At 39.7% G+C, this 11981-nt stretch overlaps 1 protein-coding gene across 1 annotated transcript in view; it reads right to left on the bottom strand.

The window, feature by feature from the left end:
• Positions 1–951: 951 nt before the first annotated feature.
• pcdh12 (protocadherin 12) overlaps positions 952–11981 on the bottom strand; it is a 24276-nt gene continuing 13246 nt past the window's right edge. The window contains exon 4 of the mRNA XM_081383203.1: positions 952–2818. Coding sequence (XP_081239329.1) covers positions 2463–2818 — 356 coding nt within the window. The 3' untranslated portion in view covers positions 952–2462. The remainder of the gene's footprint in view (positions 2819–11981) is intronic.

The following is an 11981-nucleotide window of genomic DNA, read 5'->3' on the forward strand; positions in this document are numbered from 1 at the left end:
ACGTAAGCGGTTAGTTGATTGCTGTGGTGACTCGTGACACTCGCGAACAGCACTGAACACGCACTTTTGCCGGTACAACTTTAATATTATTATTATCATAAACTTTTCATTAACTTCAGTAGGCTGTACTACAACAAGGGAATTGTAATTGGTTGCTTTTTCTGCAGAGAGCCGATCTCTGTTGATGTGTTTTAATTGTTTTTCATCGATGGTTTGTTGGTAAAGGGTTAGAGACCTCGCGAGCCACATGATTTTTGCCAAAGAGCCAGATGTGGCTCGCGAGCCATAGGTTCCCGACCTCTGATCTAGACTAATGCTGGGATACAGGATATAGTTATTTGTACAAACGTTCTCCTTCAGCTCGTGCTTCACGTCTTTCTGCTCTCAAATCTGCACTGATTAATGCAGTAGACATAAGAATAACTTTGCTATTAGTAATATTTCAAGATGAACACACTGGATTGAAGCGACTGAGGTTTGATTATCCATCACAATTATTTAGAAAAGTCAAAAATGATCATCAGGCTTTTGAGGAAGGTTAATTTGTTCATCTATTATCATCATTGCATTATGTTTTAACACTAAAGAGATTTTATCATAAAACGAAACATTTAAATATCATCTTACTAAGACATATTATTGGCAGATATTGATATTTAAATTAGTTTTATGTAAGTATCTGCTATGCTGTTATAAAGATCTCATTGATTTACATTACAAGCATCAGCATTTCATATAAATATCAGCATCTGCAGCAAACAGCATATTTTGCTCAACTGTTTTTTCCTTCTATATTCTCACTATATTAGACTAAATGAGCCATAAACGTCTGATGGATCAAATAGGATATATCCAACTGTTATACTGCATTTATACCACAGTTAAATAAACAGAAGTTTAAATTGATATTTGTATTATTAATATTATTTAAAAAAAATAAAAACAGCACAATAAGTTTATAAAATTGTTTATTTCGCTTACATAGTTGAAAAAATGCTGACAATTATGGAAAAAAAGCACTACACATATACAAAATGATAATGCAAAAAAAAATTATACATCTTTGTTTGATATCAATAACTTATGGCATTAAAAAAAAGAAGAAAAACAAGTAACATTCAGAGCATAACTGAGTTTTGTCATCAGTGCTTCGCAGTATTTACAGTGTTCGGCTTATTTCTACATTTATGACTATTACAGTAGTCAAAGAAATAGTTGCAGGGTGTGCAATAGTCACATACCCTGTGAATGCTGTTACAAATTAATATTCACATTAGAGAAGTGACATAAAAAGCAAGTAAAAAAGCCAGCAGTGGGCGCTGGTCAGACCTGCAGATTTAGTGAGTTTGTTCTCAGAGAAAAGACGTTTTCAGGTGTTGTTTATGCTTCAGGAAATATAAACATTTCTCCTCATTTCTCCTCATATGCACTGCATGAACACCAATTACACTTTCTGCTCAAGGACATATGAAAGAACTAGATCATTTTCAGTCTTATTTCATGCAATGAAGGGTTTTTCTTATTTTTTATTCTTATAAAATTATTAAACTTTCTTGTCATGGCCTGTTCCAGACAGACCTGGTTGAAGAAAGGAAGACATTATGAGGCGCTTTGGCCATTGACAGGGGTTTAGAGGTCAGTCTAGAGTTCCTGAGGCTTCCCAGACTGCAACACAGTGTCGGCTCAGATCTGGCCCACATCCGGTACGCACTGAATCCAAGGTTGCCACACAAATCCTGAAAAGTGAAGCCAAAGCGCCTCTATCGCCATATGTCATATGCAAACGACTGGTACGTCTCTTCATACCGTGACATCACTTCTTACCCTGGATCCTGGGGAGGACGTCTTAAGCTATGAAACTTGCAGGAAGTTTTAATGGTACAAAGTCCTCTTAAATACCAAATGATCAAGGCAAATTTGGTTTCTCATGTCATGACCCCTTTAAATTAATGGGTTAAAAATGTAATTAAAAAATTTAACCCAACGGCTGGGTTTGTCCATATTTGACCCAAAGTTGGGTTGAAACAACCCAGCATTTTTTAGAGTGTAATAAAAAAAATCTTGCATTGTTTCTGCGAGAGTGTGGGCGGGACCTTGTTGCTATCGCGACTATCACTTTACGCTCACTACTGTGTGTGTGTGTGTGTATGAGTGTGTTTGTACATGTGTGTGTGTGTGTGTGTGTGTGTGTGTGTGTGATACCGTGGCTCCACTTCACATTCACTACTGCACAGAATCAGCTCCCAAATCTGCACCATAAAAGGACTTTGGCGGCTTCACTTTTCCCCAATGGTAGAAAAGTGAAGCCCATCTTGTTTTACAGTCAATGGTTTAATCCAGATGTGGGCCGGATCTGGGCCGACACTGTTGCTGTTCTGGTTGCATGGATCCCCAAAATGACATGGCACCAGAAATCAGAAATGTTTTTTGTTGTTGTTGTGGCATAGAGTTGGCGCACTGCATTATGGGGGAGTGTGTGTGTGTGGCGTGTCTAGGCCGAGCGAGCGCCTGTACGCGGCCGAGAGCCTGTAGAGCACATCGGCCCGAGGACACGACTGGGCTTCGGCCTTCTGGGTCAGGAGCATCTCGAACAGAGAGCTCACCTCGGACATCAGCGCTCGGCCCTCCAGCACGCTCTTGCCCGGGCTCTTCCCGAAGGTGGAGAACGAGCTGGGGTCGTCGGGGCGGGCCTCGGGACCCCGGGCATCAAGGGACGGGGGCCCGTCAGGGACAAACAGGTTCTCATGGTAGTCCGCTGTCAGGGGGAGAGAGAGACGGGCCATCCATGCTGGATCGGGGATGTCTGAGAACACATCGTCTACACAAACAGAGAGAAGAAATATGGCAGAGACATTTTATACACTGATATAGTTGATCAAAGTACTTTAACATTTACAACAGCATGGATAGTTTAAAGTCAACGAGAGGCTGTGCTGTATGGTGAATAAGTCACGGCTGAAGGGCGTTGTTAGACTTATTCATGATACAACACTAGCCTTTTATTAAATATTAAAATGTTAAATAAATATTAAAGCCATAAAATATGTATCAATGCGATTTTAATGAAGTAAAATCACTAAAAGCCTTCCTTCCGCTGGAACAAATAGTCCCTGATCATGAACAGCAACAGCAGTTACACACATTATTTCTCCATTAGATGGCGGTAAACACTGTCTTTATGAGTGAGTCAGTCAGTAGAGAAGACTTTTACATTGAAAGGACTCTAGTGGTGGAAATTTTGATTCTTTCCAGAGACTCGTTCATTTTCAGTTCGTTCACCAAAATGATTCGTTCAGACTCGTTCACTGATTCGTTCAGTGACAATTTCTTAATAAATACTGCAGCAGGTGGCAAAAAAGAGTGTATTTTATTATATGTTTTAACGAACGTATTTACTTGTTAAAAAAAATGATTTGGCTTTGTTAAAATGTGTGCCTTATTTACTAAATTAATAAAATAAGTCTAAATAAGAGGTTCAGATGACCAAACCAAGGTTTTCTTGCATAATTAACATTTTAATTGTTTGGTCAGACATACACATTCATAAATCTGGGATTATATTAAACGTTGAGTTATGTTATGTATGTTAAATATGATAAACAATTATACGCACACGCACACCTATAACTGCGCTTTGAATGAGATTGAATCACATGACCGATCAACCCAGTACTCTCATTCACGAACGAAAGTACCAGTTTGATCAATTCGTTCACGAACGAGATCTCTCTCTCGTTCAGACTCGAAACAGAGCAATCTCGGTCAGTGACGGGCGTATTCGTTCATTAGATCCAACCAATTACATGCCCCTTCACAGCCCTAACTGAAATGTTATTTGCTGACGTTACGCAAATGAGACCTAACATATTTTTGGTTTGTTTTAGTTTTTAGAGAAGTGCATATGACATGAATAAAACGTAATTAATTAATTTTTGATCATACAAAATGAACACAAGTAGTAAAGTAAATTTTTCAAAGTGCAAAATACCACAAAACTAAGTCTAAAGAAAAGCAGGTAAAGAGAAGTGTAAATTTAAATCAAGTAAACCGTCAAGTACAAAATGACAATGTTAATTTGTCTTTGTTATATTTAACCATGCTTGCGTTATTAAACTGTTTTCATTACAATGGTAAAGTGTAAATTTCCTTCTTTGATGCAAATATGCTGACTACACAAACCCAGCTCTATCGGTTCGCCACCATTATCGTTCAAACAACTGGTTCTTTTCGTTCACGAACGACATGTAGCCTACCAGGGGTGCGTTTCCCGAAAGCATCGTTGGCCAACTATGGTCGCAAGTTCCGTCGTTACCAATAGAGTTCAATGGACATTGCGATGAACTTGCGACCATAGTTGGCCAACGATGCTTTCGGGAAACGCACCCCAGTTCGTTCACGAGAAGATCTCTCTCTCGTTCAGACTCAAAACAAAAGCAACTCGGTCACAGTCAGTGAAGGGCGTATTCGTTCACTACATCCAACAAATCACATGCTCCGTCACATCTCATAATCGAACGCTATTGGCTTGAGGTTTAGTCATTCTTGACAGGTTGAAAACACAGAGCTACCCGGTTCACTGAGCTGCGCATGCGCTGCAATAGCGCCGCGCGGCGGTGGAGGGAGGAATTTCAGTGAACGAGAAATATGAGTCAATGGATTATGTGAACGAGAACGATTCGTTCACCTAAAAGATTCGTTCAAAAAGAACGATTCGTTCACGAACGTAACATCACTAAAGGACTCAAACTTGAGAACACAGAGAGAGTGAAGCTACTGACAGAGGACTAGAGGAACGGGAAAACCCTTTGACTGTTAAAAAGGTATAAGATATCGCAGAGGACATTCAAACTTGGACTATAATTTGGACTATAGATGCTATATCTACTGTAAATGCAGGTACACTCGCTTACTCGATCTCTCACCATACTCTACTCCACATGTGTGAAACTCAAGGCCCGCGGGCCAAATCCGGCCCGCCACATTATTTTATGTGGCCCGCGAGAGCATATGGGTGTCTTAAAATTAGGGATGCAACAAAATTTAGGCTGCCGAAAATAACATTTTCGGTTTTTGGCCGAAATATACTAAAAAGCCGCCGCGCCCCTCCGTGTTCGGCGATGGTTTGACTCTGGCTCAGCGTGTTTTATGACTTTGCGTGCGAGTCCGCTTCCGAAGATGCAGAACGATGCATATCATTCCGTTCCCCTCGGTTCCGCTGTGTGTGTGCGCTGTGCTCTCCGCTCCGTGTCCACAGCGCGTTCTACTCAATGTTCCGCAAGCAACCTCCGTGTGCGCGCGTGTGTGTGTGTGTGTGAGTGTTGCGTGTTCTGCTCACGCTCATTGGAAAGGCAAAGTCCGCTTAAAAAACGTGCCGACATGAATTTTCTCTGGACTTGTTTCATTTTGCAATTGTAGCCTACTACTGTGCTGTAACATGGTGTATCCGTGCTGGGCAACACTGGTAAAATTACACGAATCACGATCCTCTCGTTCACTGGTCCTCTCCCTGATCTGCTCATGCTCTGACAAAAATAGCTTTGTAGTACTGTAGGCCTACTTTATTTTGACAATTGGTAAAAAAAATTCTGTTAAATCTGATTCTGCTGCATATAACTGATTAAAGAATAATATATAGATATTTTATATTTTTTAAAATAGGTCCCAGTATTAGCCTTTTCACCATTTGTATCACTCCGCTTGTCTGTGTTTGCGCCACTTGCATCATTAAGCCAGTAGGTGGCGACAAGTGACTGTCTTTAGGGGTGAACAATTGAACTTTAAACTGATTAGTTTTAAAAAGATTGCACTGGTTTTTGATTGAAATGTAACATCTATGCAAAATAATCCTTGAAAGATTTCTCATTTAAGGCCATTCTCGTTTGGAATATGTGATTGTGTATTGTCAACAATAAGCAGAAACATTCTGCATTTCCATTTTGTAGTGTGGATCATTCATTGCACCATTTATCCTCATTCTCATTTTTAAGAATCTGTTTTCTTGACAAATAATTTATGCTACTGCCCACTGACATGCTTTTAAAGCTATTGTTATCCCAAAAAAAAATTGGCCTTTAAACACCTTAAAATGCACATATGTAGGTCAGAGAAATCCAAAATTTATCAGGGGAGCATGTCCCCGAACCCCCCTAACTACCTCACATTTGAATACGCATGACTGTGTGGTAATGTAATAAGTAATAATCAAATAAAGAGACAATATATTAACATTTTAAAAGTCTTACAGTTACAACCGGCCCTTTGAGGGCAGCCATAATGCTGAAGTGGCCCTCAGTGAAAATGAGTTTGACACCCCTGCTCTACTCTATTAGCTTCAATCAACAATATCAATGAGATCACACATGTGTTTGCGTTGCTAAGAGTGTTGCTAGGGGTGTTGTGTAGTGATACATAGAACCGTTGGGTGAAGCGGTCATAGCCGTGTTTTATCGTGAATAACACACAGATATTGACCAATCAGAATCAAAGGCGACAACTAACCGTTTAATAAAGAGATAAACTCTTAGAAATAAAGTTCTGTGGGTTCTATATAGAACTCTAGGGTTCTTCACACAGTTTTGAAGAACCCAAATGCCAGAAAGATGCAATATAAGGAGAAATGCATAATACTTTCATGTTTAACAGGTTATTTTAGTTGTTTTCTAGTGATAAAGTTTGTTTGGTTTAAACTTTAAAGGGATAGTTCACCCAAAAATGAAACTTATGTCATAATTTAGTCACCCTGAATTTGTTCAAAACGTGTATGAGTTTCTTTCTTCTGCTATACACAAAATAATATATGCTGAAGAATGTTTGCAAACAAACAGTTGATTGACCCAAACACTGACTTCCACTTCAATTCCTTTTTTTTGTTCTTTAACACTTTTTGAGTGGACAAAACAAACCATTTTTTCCATGACTGAAAAATAATTGTAGTTTTCAAAAAGACATTGACAAAAACAAAAGAAACCATCTCTGAAGAAGGCTGCCTAAACCTGCTGAGTCTTCACTTGTTTACTGGTTTGAGTTTGTGTAGAAGAAAAACAGGATGGCATTTATCTTGAGTACAGTAAACAGCCGTTTCCTCGGCCGACACTCGTCTTCATCAGCACTGCGGGTTTACTGTAACACACATGAGTATGGACAGAACCGCACGTCTAAAAATGACACTCTCAGCCACAGTTTTACAGGGGAAACGAGGTGATTCAGTGCATCGGTAAACATGGAAATTACCGTCCTCAAGCAGAGACATTCCACAGATGCTCAGTTAACTGGATAAGGTTCAATTTGGTTATAACTGAGATCTAATTCACAGGTTTTCTGTTTGTGTGTGAGTGAAGGAGCCTCTTAAACACCAGGGCATCTACGAAGAACCATGAAACCTGTCTTTATAGTGGGAAAATGGTTCTTCAAATGTTGTTCACACTAAAAAATGGTTCTTTAAGAAGTGTTAAATGAATGGTTCTTCTACGGCACAAACTTAGATGGTGTTTTCACAGTGACGCCGTGTAGAAGAACCATTTTAAGCTCCTCAAAGAATCTTTCGGTGAGCAGTGAACCACTTTTTTCTTAGTGTGAAGAGCATTTTGAGAACTTTTTCCACAGCAAAGAACATTTGCAGAATGGAAAAGTTCTATAGATGTTCTTCATGCCAATAAAGAACCGTTATTTTTATAAAGAGTGTATTGCAAAGGGTGTATTGCAAAGGGTGTATTGCGTGGAGGTTTGACACAGCCACACACACTGAGGCCTGGCAGTTTTACAGCCTTTTGAGCTTTTTCTGGGTCTTGCTTAAAGATGTGGAGAAACAAAAGGTCTCGGCTTGTTTGAGTAAAGATCAAATGACGCCACATCACAGAGATGAACCGCATCACTTCCTCTCTCCTCACCCCTTAACTCATTATTCACTAATAATTATATGGGCCATCATACATTTCTTGCTTTTACTTCACAGATCTCCTTCAGTGCCTCATAATCAGTGATGGAGGGAAATGGTGGTTAATTCATCCGAAACTCTTAAACCCGTTAACCCACAGATGTGGTTAAAGTCCCACCACATCCAAACAGCCACCGGCAGACTCACACACGTAACAGTGACATGTGTGTGACACTCAGCCTGTGTTTGCTGGTTAGAGTTAGAGTTAGAGCGATTATTAAATCTTTACAGTAGTTAACCCTCGCTGTCAAAGAGTTTTAAATCTATAATTTTATCACCTGTGTTTTTCAGTAACTTTAGTAACATTTGACAGAAAAATCTAATTTCACACACTCTCGCCTTCTCTGTCCTTAGGGTATGCATAACACACACACACACACACACACACACACACACACACACACACATCGCCTGCATTGTGTTACAGTTTTTTTTATTCGCTTTGGTACTATTATCGCAAGTATGTGGTAAAACCTCACAACTGTTAGTACAAAACTCAAAGCAGATCATCAAAAAGTCTGTTTTTTCAAACATGTAATCACATGTTCAATTGACTAAGTACAACGCACAAAATTACACATTCACTTTTTCACCTCACCTAATCAGTGTGTCATCAAAGAAACACCTTTCATATGAAGTAATTGTCGTTCACAATGCAATGCTCACAATACTTTTGATATGCTTCTCATTTGATTTGCGTAAATACATTTGACCAACACTTAATTTCCATTGTTATGCTGATGACACTCAAATCTATATTTCATCACGGCCAGATGAAAACGCTAAATTATCTAAATTGACAGAGTGTGTTAAAGATATAAAAGATTGGATGACGCATAATTTTCTTTTATTAAATCCAGACAAGACAGAGGTACTACTTATCGGTTCAAAAAACCACCCACAAAACCTCTCACAATACAACTTTAACATAGTAGGATGTCCTGTTACTTCATCCTCTACAGTAAAAGACCTGGGTGTTATATTAGACTGCAACCTGTCTTTTGAAAATCATATTTCATATGTTACAAGAACAGCCTTTTTCCACCTTAGAAACATTGCTAAGCTACGTAATATGCTATCAGTAATTTTGTGCGTTTCTGACGCAGAAAAGTTAGTTCATGCATTCATGACCTCGAGACTAGATTACTGTAATGCGTTATTAGCCGGTTGTCCTGCATCCTTAATAAACAAGCTACAGTTAGTCCAAAATGCCGCCGCTAGAGTTCTAACTAGATCAAGAAAATATGATCATATAACACCGATTTTATCATCCCTACATTGGTTACCTATAAAGTCCCGTATTAATTACAAGGTATTGCTACTGACTTATAAAGCCCTAAACGGCTTAGCTCCAGTCTATTTAACCGATCTTCTATCGCCCTATAATCCATCGCGCTCTTTAAGATCACTAAATTCGAGGCTTTTGGTCATACCTAGGATATCCAGATCCACCAAAGGAGGGAGAGCATTTTCACATTTAGCACCAAAACTCTGGAATAGTCTTCCGGATACTGTTCGTTGCTCAGACTCACTCTCCCAGTTTAAAACTAGATTAAAGACGCATCTCTTCAGCCAGGCATTCATATAATACTTTTAATCCTACAGTTAAATCCGACCTCTAGTTCATAAACGCCAGAGGAGAACTGGCCCCCGACTGAGCCTGGGTTCTCCCAAGGTTTTTTTTTCTCCATTAGGTCACCTGATGGAGTTTTTCGGTTCCTTGCCACTGTTGCCTTTGGCTTGCTCAGTTGGGGATATTTGGGGATATTTAATTGAATTAATCAATCAACGATACTATTGATCAGCATTACCGAACGTAGACGTTCCACTAGAAACAAACATTGATGTATTGTTCTAATTTATTACTGTGAAGCTGCTTTGATACAACCTGTGTTGTGAAAAGCGCTATATAAATAAACTTGACTTGACTTGACTTGACTTAATCCAACTGATCTTAATGGTTAATCACAGAACCATTTGGTAAACCTATAGATTTTCATTTCAGCAATATACAGTATATGGATTTTGAGAACTATAAATAAAATGGTTGTTTGTACAAACATATAAATTACGTGTAACCACACATGATGAATACTCGTTATTGCTAAATGATTTCACATAGTGGTAACCACAATTGGTCACCATATATAAAAGTGTGGGTGTAAACACTGGCAATTTCTTTCAACATGGAGCAGGATAGACAGCAAGGAAGAGGAAGAGCTTGTGGACAAGGGATCCGTCAGAGAGGTGGGCATGGGCACCAACAGAGAGGTCAGAGAGGTGGGCATGGGCACCAACAGAGAGGTGGGCACCAACAGAGAGGTCAGAGAGGTGGGCACCAACAGAGAGGTCAGAGAGGTGGGCATGGGCACCAACAGAGAGGTGGGCACCAACAGAGAGGTCAGAGAGGTGGGCATGGGCACCAACAGAGAGGTCAGAGAGGTGGGCATGGGCACCAACAGAGAGGTCAGAGAGGTGGGCATGGGCACCAACAGAGAGGTGGGCACCAACAGAGAGGTCAGAGAGGTGGGCATGGGCACCAACAGAGAGGTGGCCATGGGGCCCGTCAAAGGGTTGGTCATCAGAGAGAGGGAGGCAGAACTGTTGTCTCTAATGAAGTCCGGGCCATCATTGTTGATCATGTGGTGAACCGAGGCCTTACTATGGCAGAGGCTGCCAGATTAGTTGATCCAAATCTAAAAAGATCAACTGTCAATTCTATCATCTGAACTTTTCGCCAAGAAAACTGGTAAGTGTGGAGGATGTAAACTATTATATTTACAGTAAATTGTAATGCATGTAAATTCATCAGACATGTTACAGTATTCGTACAGAATGATCTATTGACAGTATACTCTGTTCTATGCTTAGAATTGACAGAAAACCCCACAGTGGGGGCCGTGGCCGTGTGCTGACCGACCAGCAAGAGTGGGCAGTGGTGGAAATGGTGAGGGCCAGGAATGATATACGGCTGTCAGAAATAAAGCAGGCAATTGAGGAAAACAATGACACCTTTGCCAATGTGGCATCCATCAGCCTACCAACAGTAGGCCGTCTTTTAAAGAGGCACCAGGTATCAATGAAACACATTTACCTGGTGCCTTTTGAGGGAAACAATGACCGGGTGAAACAACTAAGGGCTGAGTATGTTCAGGTACTGCACTATATATTGTATTACTGTTACTATTTGATGCATCACTTACGTCATATGTATATTGGAACAACACTGTAAAAAGAACTAACCAAAATATATTTTTTAGAGGGTTATGGTGCTTGACGCTGATGTGAACCATCACAAGTATATTTTTGTTGATGAAGCGGGCTTTAACCTGGCCAAAACTCGTCGCCGTGGACGGAACATCGTCGGCCAACGGGCCACTGTCCAAGTGCCTGGACAACGTGGAGGAAACATCTCCATGTGCGCAGCTATCTCTGAAGATGGTGTCGTAGGAATGGTGTCATCAGTGTAGACCAATGTCAAGCATGGATTCGTCATGCCAAAAGGTTTTTTCCAAGGTGCATGAACAATGATAACATTCATTGTGATGTGGACGAGAATCTATGGCCAAATGCTCAAGACAGGCTTGATCCAAATTAATGTAATGTGTGCACTAAATGTTATGTTTTGTTCTCATTTAGTTACATTTCATTATAGAAAGTATACGTTACAATTATATCTGAAAAATAAAAACTAATTTGCCAAAATGATTGTAGAAGATGTCTTCATTGATCCTTCACTTGATTACACATAGGATGGATATTTTGGAAATTATAGATTATGCAAATGTTGGGTAATGTAAGTGTATTGCCTAATGTGAAAACTGTGTAATCTGTCTTTTATAGTACCTTAGCATATTAATTTCAGCACTTCTAAGGCCGATTTGAAACATGTATCTTGCATTGTTTGCTGTTGGATGAACTGATTGTTAAAAGTACTAAATTGAAAGAAGATCATACTGTTGTGTTTTGGTGATTAAACCAAATGTACTCATTACATATTACAAAAATCTTGTTTTTGAAACGATAATTAGGTGGACTGAAAACATGT

The sequence above is a fragment of the Scardinius erythrophthalmus genome (assembly GCF_964197995.2).
Source record: "Scardinius erythrophthalmus genome assembly, chromosome: 13".
Classification (NCBI taxonomy): Eukaryota; Metazoa; Chordata; class Actinopteri; order Cypriniformes; family Leuciscidae; genus Scardinius; species Scardinius erythrophthalmus.